The 19,791-nt window shown below is 47.9% G+C and overlaps 1 protein-coding gene and 1 pseudogene across 1 annotated transcript in view; one reads left to right on the top strand and one right to left on the bottom strand.

Moving 5' to 3' along the window:
- The window catches only part of RPP30 (ribonuclease P/MRP subunit p30), a 37,324-nt gene extending 28,851 nt beyond the window's left edge, over positions 1-8,473 (bottom strand). The window contains exons 1-3 of the mRNA XM_040435537.1: positions 8,326-8,473; positions 3,708-3,790; positions 120-175 (exon numbers count right to left, since the gene is read on the bottom strand). Coding sequence (XP_040291471.1) covers positions 120-175; positions 3,708-3,789 — 138 coding nt within the window. The 5' untranslated portion in view covers position 3,790; positions 8,326-8,473. The remainder of the gene's footprint in view (positions 1-119; positions 176-3,707; positions 3,791-8,325) is intronic.
- A 6,840-nt stretch (positions 8,474-15,313) lies between these two features.
- Positions 15,314-16,255, top strand: LOC121005534 (annotated as a pseudogene).
- The last annotated feature ends 3,536 nt before the right edge of the window (positions 16,256-19,791 follow it).

The raw sequence follows: 19,791 nt of genomic DNA on the forward strand, positions 1-19,791 counted from the left end.
CTGGTGCTCAGACTGAGATCAAATAACACAGGTGCCCATAATGAAAGGGTCCAAAATGTATGGATGCAACTGAACTGGGATGAACAACTACATTGCTTCTTAATAAAATTAAATCTTACCGGTTTCTTATTTTCAAACTCTGCGATATGGTTGATGGCAACAGCCGAGTAACCAACTAAAAGGTTGAAAAAACAGGAATAGGAATTGGTTAAGATCTTGCAACATCTGGATCTGAACCTAGTTTAAAACAGAGCCTACATCTGACCACATTAGAAGAGTCGTCTGGGGGAAAATTTAAAAACACATTATATATATATATATATATATATATATATATATATATATATATATATATATATATTTTATTTTTTTAGGCAAGCATTACTCCCCTTACTGATCCTCACTGCTCCAGCGGCCACTGCTCTCTCCTTCTTGGGCTCTGGCTCTACACACAGGAAAGGTCAGGGCATGACCACTCAGCTAATCTTTCTTTGGTCAATCCCAGTGACAGGAGTGGTGGGCCAAAAAACGCCATTCATTTCAAGGTAGGCCTGGACAAATTTCAAGAACCAGGTAGGCAATGTGCTCCAAAACTTGAGGGGTTTTCTACGGATACCTATTGAAACTAATTTTTGTCTGGCTGATAATAGAAAAGAAAACTGTTTCATGGGGTGATCTTATTGGTTCTACAGCTTGCAGTAATGATAACAACAACTTGTGGAGTTCTTGACTTCGAGGTCTTGTTTGAAAAGAAAATGCCTGTCTGACACTACATGGGTTGTTCACCTTTGTTGGACTTTTTTTCAGACCCCTCCGGAGGTGGTTACCATACTTACCTGATCCCTGCAGCTGGGTTCTGGCTTCATCTCTAAGCTTCGGGCTCCGTACATTCTAGGTTGGCCTCCTATTTAGTTCACGTGACACATCAGTGATACGTCGTGGCTAGATCAGCCATGTGACCCGCATCAAACAGGAACGTGTCCCTGTACCTGCGGCGCCCATGGAGAAGCGATGGAGCTGAAACCGAGCAGTAAGGATCAGGGAAGTATGCTCACCACCTTGGGTCTAGTCACGCTGGGGAGTGGGTCTGAAAAAACCATCAAGGGTGAACAACCCCTTTAAAGGAGATAAGTGTGTACAGGACTTGGCCATCTCCAGCAGTCTCAGAGAATGAAAGGAGCAGCAGGACACATGCTCAATTTGCTGCTCCTTCAGTACAGGGGCCCGAGACCCCTGTTCTCTAGCTTGGAGGGGTCCTGGAGGTCGGGTGCCCACCAATCAGTTATCCCCTATCCTTGGGATACACAGGATAACTTTAGAGATCGGCACAACCCCCTCAACATATTAGGGCACATCCAAGTGGGACAGAAATGCTGCAGATTGTTTCTGGGGGATCTGTGCCAGAAAAATCTGCAGCGAATACAGTACAAGTTGGGGAGATTTTTCCATGACCTCAGGTGTGGCTGGGGTGCCGGATCCTCACAAATCGGTATTGATGACCTATCCTGAGGATAGGTCATCAATATTAAACAACCAGAAAACCCATTTAAAACATTTGTGTAACACAGAGAACTATATCAGAACACTCTTGTCAGCTTGAAGTTTAGGACCACTTTAGAGCAATTTCCCAAAATATTTTAATCAGCAGAACTAATCTATTTCTGTCAGCAGAGATGAGAGCCTTTGCTGGTCGGCCTGTGCATTCACATCTCTCTCTTTCTGAAATGGAACATTTGAGCTAATGAAACTTTCACTATGGCAAACAACATTGCTAATATTTGGCGAGGCGAAGAAGCACGTTCCCCACCTAGAAATAAGGTGCTTGGTTAATAGGACTGGCGAAGCCATGAGGGCTACCATAGGTTACCTCCTGAAGTCCTCTTGTGCCAACAGTTTTGGTTAACAACCAATATACAATCCAGTTGTATCCTTGCCACTATTATTACAAATTGATTAAGAAATCCTGGCAAACCTTTACAACGCAATCTCCTCCACATATATGCTGGGGTCTGGGATCAGCTTGCCTGTCCACCTATCCCAAGTATGTGAGATAAATACTAAAAGCCAAGTGGCCGTCGTGCCTAGAGACTTATTACTGCAGCCCTACATTTTTAGGTTACTCTACATTCATTTCTATGAAATTTTTTATTTTGGGGGCTGATAAAAATGTAAACTGGGGATGTGAGAGTCTTGCACATTACATGCCCTCTCCTAGCAGTCCGAATAGTGCCCTCCTCTAGCAGTAAAAGTGTTGACCCACAATTTCCCCTCTACTTCCCCAGTCATCAGAGCAGCCTCCTTCCCATTTGTCTAATATTCGGGAGATACTATTTCTCCTTATGGAGAGCGCCTAGAAGGAGTAAGGAGTCTTATAGGCCAGGTCATGCTCCTCGGGATTCTGAGGAAAATCTATGCCAATTAGCTCTATTTCCAAAGCTAAACCTCTGATGCCACCAGATGTAAGTTAGCTAGTATAAGTCAATGCTCTACCTTTTAAACAGGCCTAGAACCATGACCAAGATGATAGCTAAGCCAATTGTCCAATAGGCACCGTGGCACGCCCCTGTTCTGCCAAATCTCTATACCTTGCCAAAAGTCTATACCGGAAGTGACAAGATCGCCAAGGAATCAGCTGGAGGAGGGTGTGCGCGGCGCTGCGCAAGAGCACATCCACTGGCTTAGCAAAGAATTATTGCAGCACAGCGATAGAAGTACTTCGTACACCGCGCGTGCGCACTTAGGGGTATAGAGATTTTGCAGCGCAAAATGTTTCATCAGATCTCCCTACCCCTGAGTGCGCAGGCGCCCACAAATCATCAGTTGCAGTTCAGCTCTATTATGTGGCGAGCTCGGTATCCAGCACTCAGCTCTGCGGTAAAGATGAAATGCAACTGATGATTTGTGGGCGCCTGCGCACTCAGGGGTAGGGAGATCTGATGAAACATTTTGCGCTGCAAAATCTCTATACCCCAAAGTGCGCACGCGCGGTGTGCGAAGTACTTCTATCGCGGCGCTGCAATAATTCTTTGCTAAGCCGGTGGATGTGCGCTTGCGCAGCGCCGCGCACACCCTCCTCCAGCTGATTCCTTGATATCTCGTCACTTCCGGTATAGACTTTTGGCAAGGTATAGAGATTTGGCACAACACCCCCATTCAACCAGTGGTCACAGCAGCACGCCACAAGTAGTCACTTACACCATTCTCCCACGAGGCGTCCTCTGCTGGCAAAAAGTCACATGCGGCAGTCATGTCCTGCAACAGTCTCCTCAAACAGGAGGGGTACACAGTGCAATCATTATATGAGGAAGCAAAAGTCCTCATGTTCTCAACCACAGTGCCCTTGGTTTGTCCAGCCCTGATGAAGGAGAATGTAGACTTCTTACATATATGCCTAGATATATTCCAATATCATGTATGTCAGAGAAACTCTCATGATGTGCCCCCTTCTGATTTATTAGCTGCTCTGTTATCCAAATCTACACCTCAACTGGCTTGAAAAAAATGGGGATTAATATACATGAGGGCTTGGATGTAGATGGTGATTTCAATCCACACATGGTCAGACGTTCTAAGGCTTTAGGCCTGGAACGTCAAGCAGTCACATCAGCACTGACACAGATATTAAAGGGAAAGTTTGACTAAAGGCCCCTTGCAAAAGGCGCCTGATAAATCTCTCCTCTCAGATGCACGACCCACGCTGTACTTACGATGCGCCGCCATTTCTATAACGCTTTGCAACTTCTTTACTGTCATACAGTTTGTAAGGTTGAGATCTACGAACACTGCCATCCTGAAATGAGAACCCGGGCAGATGAAGATAAATTAGAACAGAGGTTAATGTGTACGTGGCAAAGGTACAGTAGATGCATCAACTATACAGAAACAGGAAAAAAGTCCGTCCCGAGTCTGCGACAACTGGAAAGTAATAGGATTTCTGCTGGAAAATAAGTTATGAAGGAGTCCAGTATTTAGCATTTTTTGCCTGACCTGTATATAAAAAAAACAAAAAGGATCAAGTCCAACATCTGCACTTAAAGGGTTTATGTCATCAGAAAAATGGGTATTAACATGGATGACATTAGTGATTGGCTAATGTCAGCTGAACAGAACTATATTAGTCCCATGTGACGACGTTATTTAGAAAAACAAACTTTTATAATATGCAAATGAGCCGGGGGGGGAGGAAAGCGTTGCACCTGGTCCTAGAGACTCTGTTCGCTTACCTCTTTCCGCGCCCTTCTACACTTGATTGACAGGGCCAGCGTTGGTCTCCTGTCTGCCGGGGAAATCTCGCAACCTGCGCCGTCTTGTTCAGTATTCGGCGCAGGCGCGGTGAGGGAAGGACGTTCGCCGACAGCCGGCTTTCTCACTGCACCTGCGCTCAATACGTCGCAGTGAGGAAGCCAGCTGCCGGCGAACGTCCTTCCCTCACTGCGCCGATTACTGAACAGGACGGCGCAGGCGCAAGATTTCCCAGGCAGACAGGAGACCAACGCTAGCCTAGCCCTGTCAATCAAGTGTAGAAGGGCGTGGAAAGAGGTAAGCGAACAGAGTCTCTAGGAGCAGGTGCAACGCTTTCCTTCCCCCCCCCCCGCTCCTAGAGGTCCATTTGCATATTATAAAAGTTTGTCTTCCTAAATAACGGCAGCACATAGTGAGATGGGACTAATATAGTTATGTTCAGCTGATATTAGCACATTGCTAATGTCAGACAGGTTAATACCCATTTTTCTGATGACAGAAAACCTTTAAAGGGGTTTTCCGAGATTTTAATACTGATGACCTACCCTCTGTACATATATAAGGGGTCATCAGTATCTGCTCGGTGGGGGTCCGACACTCGGGACCCTCACCGATCAGATGTTTGAGAAGGCACCGTCACTCACAGTAGCGTCACAGCCTTCTCACAGCTTTTCCTAGGCCTGTGACGACATGTCCATCTGTCACATGACCTATAGGGGCAGCTCTGTCCCATAGAAGTGAATGGAGCTGAGCTGCAATACCAAGCACAGCCACTATACAATGTACGGCGCTGTGATTGGGAAGCACAGAGAAGGCCGCAGCGCTCATAGAGAGAGAGTGCCGATGCCTTCTCCAACATCCGATCCAGAGGATAGGTCATCGGTATTCAAATTTCAGAAAATCCTTTTTAACCACCTCCCATCCGCACGTGGTGACGTCCTGGAGGTGGTTCTCCATCTCAGAATAGATGTTTCTGAAGGTCCATTCAGAGATCGCAGCTGCACGCTAATTGTGCAGCTGCAGAGCGGGTTGCCCGCTGTCAGTGACAGAAGGGCAACCCTTAGAGAAGGCAGGGACAGTTCCCAGGTGTCCCTGCCTTCTAGATCTCTGTATAGCACTGTGAAAACAGAGCAGGAAGCGCTACGCACTTCCTGTCCCGGTGGTCATGTGACCGCCGGAGCCAGGAGAGTGCAGGAGCTGTCGGGTAAAAATTTTTTGCATCAATGATTCGTTTGTGCCATGTGACCACTGAGTGAGTGAAGAGCTTGCTATTACTTATGCTCGGAGGTCACCCGCCTGCCCGCACAGTGCTGCACTGGATCCTGATGTGCACTGTGTCCTGACGATGTGTGTACGTAAGCACGCACTAGGACCTGATGCTGTGTGCCGTCAGCTCCCAGGGCAGTGCGTGAAGAAGCGAATGGAAGATCTCTGGAGTGTCGGCAGTGCACTGATGGCTAGGAGGGGGAGTGGGGGCAACTGGTGGCACTGGGAGGGGCAACAACTGACGACATGGGGAAGCTGGTGGCACTGGTAGCATTGGGGGAGGAGCTGGTGGCATTGAAGGGGGAACTGATGTCACGGGGGGGGGCTGGTGGCACTGGGGAGGAACTAATGGCACTGGGGGGGGGGGGGGAGCTGAGTTTTTATAGAAAACATTATTTTAATTAGCTTTTTCTTATTAGAGTACTCGAGTAATCGTTGAATTAATCGGTAGAATACTTGATTACTAAGATACTCGATAGCTGCAGCTCTAACACATACAACATCTGTTATCACCACGCTCTTTGTAGTGGATCCTCGATGTATGAATCTATGCTTTGGCCCATACAGCCAGTAGCATCATGCAGTGTTATGAAGGTTCATGCACCATAAGAGGCTGCAGGTCCAGAAGATGAAGCTAAGGAGGCGCAGCTCCCCACTCTACACGACATGAGCCCTTAGGGGCCTTTGATCGGGAGCAATCAGCGCTAAGTCATTGCCCTGTGCAAACAATACACCGATCACCCGGCGCCAGATAAGTCATTGGTTGCTGGCATCACATCTCCCTACGCCCCGGCCGTTCCATGCATTGGTGACCACAGCTTGCAGTCCCCAATGCACGGGCCCTATCCGTGTGGCTGCCGCAACGGATCCAGATCCATTCAACTTGATTGGGTCTGTGATCTCTCGGCACCGTAAAAAAAAAAAAAAAAAAAAAAGGTTCCTCACAGCACCTTCCGGATTCCGGACACATTCAAGCGAATGGCTCCGCATCTGTTATGTGGTGAGCATGCGGCTGGTGCCTACATATTGCGGGCCGCAATACGGGCCATGGCCTAAAAGGGATGTTCTGCCGACACATGAAGCGTATGGGTTGGACGAAAGCGTTCCTTAAAGGGTCACCAAGATTTTATAACACTTTTGATATGTCACAGAGACAAATCCAAAGTTTTGATTGGTCGGGGGGCTCATAGTGCTGGGACCCCCACGGATAGTTAGAACGAGGGGAGAGAAGCGATCACATATCGCACTCTCTTTCCTAGCGGCAGGAGACAGGCTACCTCATGTCATCGCCGCCTCCAAAATCGTCCTCTCTCCTCAGCCAGATCCCGCGCGTGCGCACTATGTATAACCTGATGCGCCCGTGCGGCCTCGTTGAGCGAAGTGCGCATGCGCCGTCCGGCGCACTCCGCTCAAACCTGCCTTGACCGCCCTATTGCAACCATCCTCTTACAGCCGCACGGGATCTGGCTGAGGAGAGCGGACGATTTCGGAGGCGGTGCTGAGGTGAGGTAGGCGGCTCTATTGAAAGGGAGGGCGGCGATTTCTAGTCGGAAGGAGGCTGCAGCCGGGCACCCTGCATGATGAGACGTCCCCTTGGACACATTTGGGACGTGAGTGACAGGTTATAAAAACCTGTTTTATATGCTAATAGAGCCACAGGCACATTTAATAAGGTCAGTTTCGGATTCAGGGTATTAGTAGGGACCTGGCCATATGTTTAGGTTTAGGCCTCAAATCTCATGACAGAATCCCTTTAAGCAAGTGTCGATAGAAGATTCAATACCTGCCTGCTCCGGGTCTCCTGCCCTCACTGTTTACATCCGGCTGGCCATGGTCACATGCACCGCTCCAGCCAATGGCTGGCTTCAGAGGTGACATGCTGAATGTGACCATGACCAGCCGGATGTAAATAGCGGAGGACTGGAGCAGGTATGAATCATCTATTTCAGGGGTCAGGCCGCGGACACCTGCTTAAAAGGGTATCCTGGTTATAGTTATCCCTCATCCACCAGATAGGACAGGGATCAGCAACCACCGGCACTCCGGCTGTTCAGAAACTACAACTCCCAGAATGCTTCATTTACTTCTATGGGAGTTGAAAGAACACCCAAGAGTGCTTGCATGCAGGGAGTTGTAGTTTCACAACTGAAGTACTGAAGGTTGCTGATCCCAATAACTGGTGGAGGTCCTACCACTGGGACCCCCTTCGATCAAGAGAACTCTAGGCTATTTCCAGCAGTCCCATAGAAATGAATGGAGTGGTGATGTGCTTTTCCAATCAGCCGCTCCGGCCATTTCAGGGGCCCCGTTCTCATGATAGTTGTGCCCTCTCCTGTGAATAGGGGATACATTCTATAACCAGAATACCCCTTTAAATATCAGTATTACCGTAAAACCCCCTTAGGGGGCAGAAATGTGCCCATGCAGATCATTACGCCCCTTTCACATGACCGTATTTTTGGTCCGCATCCGATCCACATTTTTTGCATTTCAACGGGACTGCACTCTGCATTCCTATGTCCGTTCCGCAGTCACATAAAAAATATAGAACGTGTCCTATTCTTCTCCATTTTGCATACAATGGTAGGCATTGTTACAAGGGGTCCACCAAAAAAAACGGATGCAACGCGGACCGCAAAATACAGTCGTGTGAATGAACCCTTTACAAGTTTCCTTAGTCCAGAAGATCTGCTGTGCAGACAGCTGCAATGGTTGATATGGGTCGTCACTCCTGCCAGAGACAGAAGTAAAGGAGCTGGGTGTCGGCTCATTATATAGGGAGAGCAGAGGACGGGGTCCGGCTCCCCAGCACCTTACCTCTCAGATGATGAGCTTTCTCCCAGCAGTGACCATGTGCTCCTAGCTCCGGGTCCAACCAACCAGGGCTCAGCAACGGGGAGGGGGCGGGGTTTGTGGTAGGATTGGTAGTTTCCCTGGGTTGACTGACTCTGCTTGGACAGTACATTACGTGAGCGCGTTCGAGATTCGCTAGTGGGTAATATTACTTTTGGCCTGTATGCTGTTAACCCTCGCTCTGCTGTCCTTTTTAAAAAAACACCGTTATTGGTGTAGCTGAAGCACGTGATTAGATCTGTAAAAAGCGATTACTTCCGGGTGTCTGCGCGTGAGCCGTACTGGAAAGTGTGGAGCTGTGGATGTGGGGAAGCTCGGATCTTAAAGTGAAAGCACAGTGTTCTTTTCTTCCCTATTCCAACCACCAGCAGAAATATATAATCATATCATATTATTATATTTTTTTTTAATATGTTTTAACTTCTGTAGCATTTTTTTTTTAAAGAGGACCCGTGGGGCAGGATCAACCCTATTAAACCAGGCGTGCTGCCTGGTAGGGTTGATCCTGCTGATCACAACCATAACAAGGCAGTTCTAGAATTTGTATTCTGTATACTTATCAGGGCTTCAGTGCAGCAATGAGTGGGTCCTAACTCTCTGTGTGAATGGGTGCTGTGTGCAGGCTGCAGTTAGGGTTGCCAGCTTTCCCAACAAAAAATATTGGTCAAGTTAAGCCACACCCCAAAGGGGTTGTTGTGGGGGCATGGCCTAACACGGGGTGTTAAGTCGCTATCATACTGTGGCTCCCAATAATATTAATGCCCCCATTAGTGCCCCCAGAATTAATAATGCCCACATTAGTGCCCCCAGTAATAGTAATGCCCCCAGAATTAATACTGTCCACATTAGTGCACCCCAGAATTAATGCCCCCAGGAAGAATAGTGTCCCCCAGGAAGATTAATGCCCCTATTTGTGCCCCCAGGAAGAATAATGCCCTCCATTTGTGCCCCCAGGAAGAATAATGCCCCCATTAGTGCCCCCCAGGAAGAATAATGCCCCCATTAGCGCCCCCCAGGAAGATTAATGCCCCTATTTGTGCCCCCAGGAAGAATAGTGCCCCCCAGGAAGAATAATGCCCCCCATTTGTGCCCCCCAGGAAGAATAATGCCCCCATTAGCGCCCCCCAGGAAGAATAGTGCCACCCAGGAAGATTAATGCCCCTATTAGTGTCCCCAGTTACAATAATGCCCCCATTACAACCTGCGCGAGTAGGTACGCAATTGCAGTCAGTTTTGACTGCGATTGCGTTCAGTTGTTCAGTTTTTATCGCACGGGTGCAATGTGTTTTGCACGCGCGTGATAAAAAATTGAATTTGGTATCCAGACCCGAACTTCTTCACAGAAGTTCAGGTTTGGGTTCGGTGTTGTGTAGATGTAATTATTTTCCCTTATAACATGGTTATAAGGGAAAATAATAGCATTCTTTAATACAGAATGCATAGTAAACTAGCGCTGTAGGGGTTAAAAAATATTAAAAAAATAACTCACCTCCTCCAATTGATCGCGTAGCTGCCGGTCTCCTGTTCATTCTTCAGGACCTGTCAAAGGACTTGTGGTGACGTCACTGAGCTCATCACATGGTCCAATCACATGACCCATCACCATGGTGATGGACCATGTGATTGGACCATGTGATGTGATGTCACCACAGGTCCCTTAGCCGGCACTTGCTTGCGGATGCTTGCGATTTTCACTCAGCCCCATTCACTTCTATGGGGCCTGCGTTGCGTGATAAACGCACAATATAGAGCATGCTGCGATTTTCACGCAACGCACAAGTGATGCGTGAAAATCACCGCTCATGTGCACAGCCCCATTGAAATGAATGGGTCCGGATTCAGTGCGGGTGCAATGCGTTCACCTCACGCATTGCACCCGCGCGGAAATCTCGCCCGTGTGAACTCAGCCTTAGGCCTCCTGCACACGACCGTTGTGTGCACCCGTGGCCGTTGTGCCGTTTTCCGTTTTTTTTCGCGGACCCATTGACTTTCAATGGGTCCGTGGAAAAATCGGAAAATGCACCGTTTTGCAGCCGCATCCGTGATCCGTGTTTCCTGGCCGTGAAAAAAATATGACCTGTCCTATTTTTTTCACGGCCAACGGTTCAAGGACCCATTCAAGTCAATGGGTCCGTGAAAGAACACGGATGCACACAAGATTGGCATCCGTGGCTGTAGGTTAGTTTTTATACAGACGGATCCGAAGATCCGTCTGCATAAAAGCTTTTTCAGAGATGAGTTTTCGTGAAAACTCAGAACCGACAGTATATTCTAACACAGAGGCGTTCCCATGGTGATGGGGACGCTTCAGGTTAGAATATACTAACAGAACTGTGTACCTGACTGCCCCCTGCTGCCTGGAAGGTGCTGCCAGGCAGCAGGGGGCAGCCCCCCCCCCCTGTAGTTAACACATTGGTGGCCAGTGTGGCCGCCCCCCCCCCCCTGTAGTTAACACATTGGTGGCCAGTGGGCCCCCCCTCCCTCCCCTGTAGTTAACTCATTGGTGGCCAGTGGGCCTTCTCCCCTCCCTCCCCCTCCTAATTAAAATCTCCCCCCTATCATTGGTGGCAGCGGAGTGTACCGATCGGAGTCCCAGTTTAATCGCTGGGGCTCCGATCGGTAACCATGGCAACCAGGACGCTACTGCAGTCCTGGTTGCCATGGTTATTTAGCAATTTGTAGAACCATTATACTTACCTGCGAGCTGCGATGGTCTACGTCCGGTCGGGAGCTCCTCCTACTGGTAAGTGACAGGTCCGGCCGGGAGCTCCTCCTACTGGTAAGTGACAGGTCATGTCACTTACCAGTAGGAGGAGCTCCCGGCCGGACCTGTCACTTACCAGTAGGAGGAGCTCCCGACCGGACGCAGACCATCGCAGGTAAGTATAATGGTTCTACAAATTGCTAAGTAACCATGGCAACCGGGACTGCAGTAGCGTCCTGGTTGCCATGGTTACCGATCGGAGCCCCAGCGATTAAACTGGGACTCCGATCAGTACACTCCGCTGCCACCAATGATAGGGGGGAGATTTTAATTAGGAGGGGGAGGGAGGGGAGAAGGCCCACTGGCCACCAACGAGTTAACTACAGGGGAGGGAGGGGGGCTGGCCACACTGGCCACCAATGAGTTAACTACAGGGGAGGGGGGGGGCCCACTGGCCACCAATGAGTTAACTACAGGGGAGGGGGGGCCCACTGGCCACCAATGAGTTAACTACAGGGGAGGGGGGGGGCCGGCCGCACTGGCCACCAATGAGTTAACTACAGGGGAGGGAGGGGGGGGCCGGCCACACTGGCCACCAATGTGTTAACTACGGGGGGGGGGGCTGCCCCCTGCTGCCTGGCAGCACCTGCCAGGCAGCAGGGGGCAGTCATGTACACAGTTCTTTTAGTATATTCTAACCTGAAGCGTCCCCATCACCATGGGAACGCCTCTGTGTTAGAATATGCTGTCGGATTTGAGTTTCACGATGTAACTCAAATCCGACGGTATATTCTAACATAGAGGCGTTCCCATGGTGATGGGGACGCTTCAAGTTAAAATATACCATCGGATTGGAGAAAACTCCAATCCGATGGTATATTAACTCCTGACTTTACATTGAAAGTCAATGGGGGACGGATCCGTTTGAAATTGCACCATATTGTGTCAACGTCAAACGGATCCGTCCCCATTGACTTGCATTGTAATTCAGGACGGATCCGTTTGGCTCCGCACGGCCAGGCGGACACCAAAACGACTTTTTTTTCATGTCCGTGGATCCTCCAAAAATCAAGGAAGACCCACGGACGAAAAAACGGTCACGGAAAAACGGAACCCCGTTTTGCGGACCGCAAAAAAATACGGTCGTGTGCATGAGGCCTTATAGTGATTTATAATGCTGTGTAAGGGCTCGTGCACATGACCGTTACCTGTTTTGCGCTCAGCAAATTGTGAATCCGCAACACACGAATACCAGCATTTTGTGGAACAGAACGTCCTGCCCTCTAGAGAACAATCCTATCCTTGTGCGTAATACGAACAAGAATGAGACATGTTCTATTTTTTTGTGGAGCCAAAAAACATGAGGCCTTACACTGACAGCATTATGTGTAATTCAGCAGATTCCACAACATAAGTCATTATAATGCTGTGCGATCCTGTCCGAGGAGCAGAGGCCAGAACAGCACCTCGCAACTTGCTCGTATGTGTCTGACCCTAATGAGCAGGATCAACCCTACCATGCCTGGTTTAATAGGGCTGATCCAAGGGGCAGACTGGAAATTTAAAGTGCCCCTGGAAACAAAAACGAAAAGTGGTTCATAGAAAATATATATATTATGAGACTGGCACTCCCTCGCATGGATAGTAGTGTTACTACACAATATTTAATTTGGCATAATATGTTAAAATACTTAACAGTCGCTGCAGCAGACACACAATGACAATATCAATTCCTAAAACTGCCTAAAATCTAAAACTTCAATAAAAACTCAAAAAAAGTCCAAAAAGAAGGGGACCATACATCCTGGATGTGCAAAAATATCGCAAGCCAAAAGTGTCAGTCTATTCCTTATAATAGTATTGGCATTTCTTTCTTATGTGCAATATGAAAATCCATGCAAGGCACTTTTTCAAATATTCAGAATTGTCCGATATAAATATTCGATAAAGTATCCAATCGGACACAAAGTTATTACTCACAGGTGAATGTCGATTATCCTGCAGTCCCAATATTCGATCCTTTTGATTTTTACTCACGGTATTTGTTCATATTCCCGTGGTTCTCGATGTTTAGCGTCCCACCTGGTTCGTTCGTCACTGGTCTCTCTCGATCGTTATCCACAAATCTCGGATCTGGTCATACGATCAGAGTGTAATATCGCGAGAGGTGAACTTGTACTTGTACTGACCAGTTTGAATGGCTGAAATTTCAGATCTTTGTCTTTGGAGCGCTCCGATTTTTTTATCTGTATCCGGATATTAATAAACAAACTTCCAGTGGGGGTCTCTTATTGGGGATGTCTTTGAAAAGCACCAAACGCGTTTCGGGAATCTTCTTTCCCCTTCCTCAGGTCACCACTGAGTAATAATTAATGTAATTCAGTTTTGCTGTGTGTTTTTGTTGGTAGAAAATGCACCATGAACGCAGGTATTTTGTTGCAAAAACCGTATGCTTCTTGTTCTGCACTAAAAAGCAGCGCAGCTGCGGAGTGTGGGAGAGGAGCAGCTCTAAAGCCGATACAGATGGATGAAAATCAGCAGCTGAAGAAGTCATTCGCTAAAAAGAAAAGTCCAACAACGGAATAAATCACCTCATTATCTGTACAGCACGCCTGATGCCAGGATATAGAAATGACCTCAGTTCTGCTGTTTATTAACACATCTAGCTTTTTGCTGAAAATAACAATACAGGGACCAGATAATAGTTCCTATTGCCAGAACAGTAAGTGGTTTCATTAAAGGGGTATTCCCATCTTCACTTTTCATACTTACCTTCGTTGAGCGCGACGTTCACTTCCTGGATTCGGCTGGGCTTGATTGACGTCTTCCCCTGGCCGGGCCGCGTTTGCGCAGAAGACTGAAGATTTTCTCCAGGCCGCGCAATGTCCTGAACGCGCACGCCGCCGCGCATGCGCCATGGTGACTTTTTACTGGCCTGTATAGTACACAGCCGGCGTGCGCATTCGCGGCTCTGTACTAAACTGGTCAGGAAGAAGTCATCATGGCGCATGCGCGGTGGCGTGCGCGTTTAGGACATTGCCCGGCCTGGAGAAAATCTTCAGTCTTCTACGCAAGCACGACCCGGCGGGTTTCGACAGGAGAGTTGGCCGTAACCATTGGAGACGAAAGACAACGATCAGGTAAGAGGGGACTTATTTTCTCAAAAAGGGTGGGAATTGGGTAATTAAATGTATTTACAAAAATGATCACTGTCAAATCATTAACAGATTTAACAGTGATCATTGTGATGGGAATACCCCTTTAACATATAACGATAGCCTAGGTCATCATTATCACATTGGCGGGTGTCCGAGTCCAGGCACCCCCGCCGATCAGCTGTTACGGGGAGCCACCGCACTCAACGACATCACTCCCAAGCACAGCGCCGTACATATTATAGTGGCTGTGCTTGGTATTGCAGCTCAGCCACAGGCCATGTGACCAATGTACAGTGACGTTACATGACCTAGGGAGACAACGCAGCACCAGCCTGTTCTAACAGCTGATCAGTGGGGATCCTGGGTGTCGGACCTCAGCTGATCTGAGGATAGGTCAGCAATATTTATTACCGGATAACCCTTTTAAAGTTTGCCATAGTTTAATGGACTAAAGGCTGAAGGCTATTATATTTATTCATCTATATTAACAATTGGAGCACAATACACTGCCCCAGGAGCACAAAATACCACAGCACAATACACTGCCCCAGCAGAATCAAATACAACGGTGCAGCAAAATACACTGCCCCAGCAGAATCAAATACAACGGTGCAGCACAATACACTGCCCCAGCAGAATCAAATACAACGGTGCAGCAGAATACACTGCCCCAGCAGAATCAAATGCAACAGTGCAGCACAATATACTGCCCCAGCAGCACAAAGTACCTCCCCAGAATCTGCCCCACTGTGGTGCCCAGCGCCAGTTGCCACGTTCTGTCCTCCTCCTCTAGTTGCCTCTAATTTACATATAACTGAGGAGGTGAGATGTGGGCCACAGCACTGAGCAAGCCCTACCTTCAGCACCCTGCCTGGTCATAAAGGAGATTACAGTAATGGCTGTTTCACATGAATGTGATCGGCCCAGGATCTCTCGGGCTGACCGCACTCTCCCAAACTGAACTGATTGTATCATGGTGTTTTATGATACAGTCAGTTCACATCTCTTGTACTGACCTCACATGGTGATATACCGTAAGTACACTACAACATCCGGGATCGTAAATGAACTGACTGCATCATAAAACACTATGATACCCAAGTTCTACGGACTGTACTGCGTCCAAGCCAGGGGCAAGAACATCCATATCGTGGTGAGGAATAATCTGCTCCCCCGCTCCGTGAAAAGCGCCTGACTTTCGACCTGAAGAGCTCCACCTACAAGAGGCACATATCCCACAAGGAGCTGGAGAAGAGCTTCCCTACCTACCATGACCTGGACTTCATGCAGGACATGCCTGACGGACTCTTCCTGGACCCCGACATGTACAGCGCCCTGTGCAAGACCATCTAGAGCAGGCATGCTCAACCTGCGGCCCTCCAGCTGTTGTAAAACTACAACTCCCACAATGCCCTGCTGTAGGCTGATAGCTGTAGGCTGTTCGGGCATGCTGGGAGTTGTAGTTTAGCAACAGCTGGAGGGCCGCAGGTTGAGCATGCCTGATCTAGAGGGACTGTCTGGTTCTGCAGAGCTTCAAGATCATGGACTACAGCTTACTAGTGGGCGTCCACAATATGGACCACTCCTAGAAGGCGAATACCGTGGTGGACGGCCAGACGCAGGCCGATACGTGGAAACAGGCTGCACAGAAGGCGCTCTGCTCCACCGCTATGAAATCCATCCGGGGCAAGGTTCAGCGAGGGGGCCCCATAGAGAAGGAGGATCAGATGGGCGGTATTCCAGCTCGTAAAATGCAAAAGGAGAGCGTCTGCTGCTGTACATCGGGGTCATGGACGTCCTGCAGTCTTACAGGTTCATTAAGAAGCTGGAGCACTCCTGGAAGGCGCTGGTCCACGATGGGGACATGGTCTTGGTTCACAGGCCCGGCTTCTATGCTGAACGTTTCCAGCGCTTCATGTGTAACACAGTGTTCAAGAAAGTCCCACTCAAAGCCTCACCCTCCAAGAAGAGCCGGACCATGGCAGGCATCACCCGCAGGGCCACCCAGGCTGCGGTGCCCTCTCTGCTATAACTGACAGGATACACAAACAAAGAATAAACTGAGACTAAACGGGTTTAGTAGAAAAATGCAAATATACTTTATTCAATAATTCTCATAAAAAATATATCTGATGTAATACAGCAGATAAATATCACAAATATCCAGATCATATCAAGGCACAAGTACATATCTCTATAAGTACACAGAGAATAACTATCGATACCCTAAGAATGGAGCTGTAAATAGAGGTATATGTATAAAGATCGGTCACTTAAGTGGCCGTGCCCACTGTCAGTGGACACAAAATCTATAAGGAGGAGAGATCTCAAAGTAAATACAAATATCGATCTTCCTATAACATATAGCAAGTGGCCAAGTGTACCAAAAGTAACATATACCATTTATACAAGAAACGACCTCACACCATAAAGTGACATACCCATAAAGCAGTAATGTCCACCTCAGGAGAGCCACGTACCCCGATGCACGTTTCGGCTAGAATGCCTTCCCCAGAAAAAAAAACAAAAAACACTAATACTCACCTGAGTCCCGTTCCCTGGCTTAGGCAGTTGTGATGATGTCATCCTTTTGCGACTGCCTGATCCTTCCTACTGCTAAGAATCTAGAAAACAAATAAGATGAGGAGATGTCAACATGGGAGGAAACTTGCAAACAAGATGTCAATGCACCAAAGATTGAAAGGGTGATGCTACGTATTCTTACCTCAGAGTAATGATATGCCTTTCCTCTGGAGAAACATTGCGCCTCAACGAGGTGTCCTGAAAGGTAGGGCCAGGACGCAAGAGCTCAAGCAGGAAGATGTTAACGCAGGCACCGACATACGACAGGAGTAGGTAGTCATTCAGAGTGCGGAAGTGCCCTTTCCTGGAATGATGGGAGACAATGTGGTGAACCCAGTGCCTCCTCCTGAGTTGTAGATAGATGACTATTGTCCGTATCTTCAAGAAAGACGCCAGTGCAGGACGACTGCATCCGTAGTAGAGCAGTAGAAAATGGAGCAGGATGATGATGATGATGATGACTCCAGCCACAACACCCAATCATCTCAGTGGGGTGCGGAGCCGGAAAGAACTTGCTCCTCAGGCATGCTGGCCAGAGTGGCAAGCTGTATGTATGCTTTCTTACGTACTGACAGACGTATCATTCACACCAAGCAGTCTGATGATTACTGGATAGCCATACTTTTACACCCTCGCTATCAAAGCAAAATAGGGGAATGTTTTCCTTCTGCCAAAATGGAGACAAAATTATTTTATTACCAGGAAACCCTGCCACCAGTGTGTCTGAAAGGGAAGCCTCTCTCTGCCCCCTGCAAAGTTAACCACCTCCCACCGTCTACACTGCCACAAGCAGCAGAAGCCGCCGCCACTGCGCCAGTTCAGTCTCCTCAATACCTCAATATGATGGAAGTTTTTTACCTGTCGCACTAGTCTTAGAGCTACCACCTCAACACCCAGGTTCAGTCCTACCTGGTCTCTCTTCTTTCTCCGGCACATATCATGTTCCCTGACCCCATGGACTTTTAGACAGGCAGGTTAGAACAGTGGCCCAAATTGTCCAAGTATACTCTCTCTGTTCTTTCTTGCCTAGCCTCCTGTGTCATTTCGGAGAGGGCTTTCAGCATGGCAGGGGGCGTGGTGACACCCAAAGCGACCAAGTTGTCCTCTGCCAGTGTCCAAAACATTACTTTTGTCAAAATGAACTAGGCATGGATTTTTACAATCCTTCGACTGAGGTCTCATGCACACGACCGTATGTATTTTGCGTTCCGCAAAAAATACGGATGACGTCCATGTACTATCCTTGTCCGTAATGCGGACAATAGGACATGTTCTATTTTTTTACAGAACGGAAATAAGGACATACGGAAACGGAATGCACACGGAATAACTTTGAAATGAATGGTTCCGCATACTGTCCGCAAAAAAAACCGAACGGACACGGAAAGAAAATACGTTTGTGCATGAGGCCTGAGGCTGATGATCAGATTTGGCCTTGCTGATGGTGCCTCATATTGTCACTATTGCTCTCCGCCTGCTTGCCTACCATTATGTTCTGTACGGCTGCTGATGCTGTCACGCTACTGCCACCATCATGCCACATCTGTCTGCCAATATGTACCATATGGCTGCTGCAGCCGTCTCCCGCTGGAGCTGCAACTCCTCTATGCTAATTCCCTACTGCCACCACTATTAACGCTACACATCCACCACTACTACTACCACTAGCTATAAACAACCAATCTACTGTCTTTCATGTTCCATGCTATGCTGCTACTGCTGCCAAATGCTGCTGTTACCTTACCCATTCCACACTGTACTCCTGCTGCTCTCCATTAAAAGGGTGAATATTTCTAGACTCGTCCAGAGAAGATACTTTCTCTTCTGACAATTATCACTTATAGGTGTATAAATACGGGCAAGCATTCTGCCCACATTAACGCTTAATTTTTGCAAGCCTTGGTCCCAAAAAGACTCTGTTCCTTCTGACAAGTAACACTTGTGTGTGTCATATGGGAAGGCATTCTGCTCCCCATTCTGCCTCCCCATACTTACGGGCCCCTCACAGAGGTTGTACTTACCTTGCTCCGGCATGAAGCAGCAGCACTGTGCGCAGTGAGCCGGCTGCTGCTTCATGAATTATTATCACAGGGATCGCAGGTCAGTGAATGTAACGGAGCATTAGATTGCATAGAAAGGGGGAATATAAATGTAATTTTAACTCCTAAGACTCCTGTGCCCAGCCTTCTGTCTCCCAGGGAATCACGGGAGGCAGAAGCACAGCGTCTGCACAGCCCGTCTTTTCTAATAGGAGACGGATGGCCCTTAGCAACGCTCTTTTGAAGAGTGCTGCTAAGGGCCATTTCCGCCCCAGTTTTCTACCAAAAATAAACGTTTTGGCTAAATAAAGTCTATTGCAAAATTGTTACCCATCACTTGCCCTACACTTTAGCAAAAAAAAAGAATATATATATATGACACTTATCCTTTAAGGATAAAAGCTACATACTGTAACTAATGAACAATAGCTACATTTTCAGATGCATATGCAAGCTTGGATATTTTACATATGAAAGAAACAAGGTTGTATAAGGCTTCGTTCACATCTGTATTGGCAGCTCCATCGCATATTCCATTAAAAGTGTTGAACAAAATTATTATTATTATTATTATAGTGAATGGGTTCCATTACGTGCTGTTTATATTCAGGGTACTTTCACACTTGCAGCAGAGGATTCAGGCAGGCAGTTCCGTCGCAAACGAATGCATTTGTGAGACGGATCCGGATGCGGATCCGTCTCACAAATGTATTGCAATACTGGATCTGTCTTTCCAGTTGTCATCCGGAAAAACGGATCCAGTATTTTTTTTTCTCACTTTTAAAGGTCTGCGCATGCGCAGACCGCAAAACCGGATCCATTTTGCCGGGGCCGGATCGGGCATTGATGCATTTCAATGGAAATTAATGCCGGATCCACATGCTGCGGTATTTTCTCCGGCCAAAAAACGTAAGAGGGACTGAACTGATGCATCCTGATGCATACT

Source organism: Bufo bufo, chromosome 6 (assembly GCF_905171765.1).
Source record: "Bufo bufo chromosome 6, aBufBuf1.1, whole genome shotgun sequence".
Taxonomy (NCBI): Eukaryota; Metazoa; Chordata; class Amphibia; order Anura; family Bufonidae; genus Bufo; species Bufo bufo.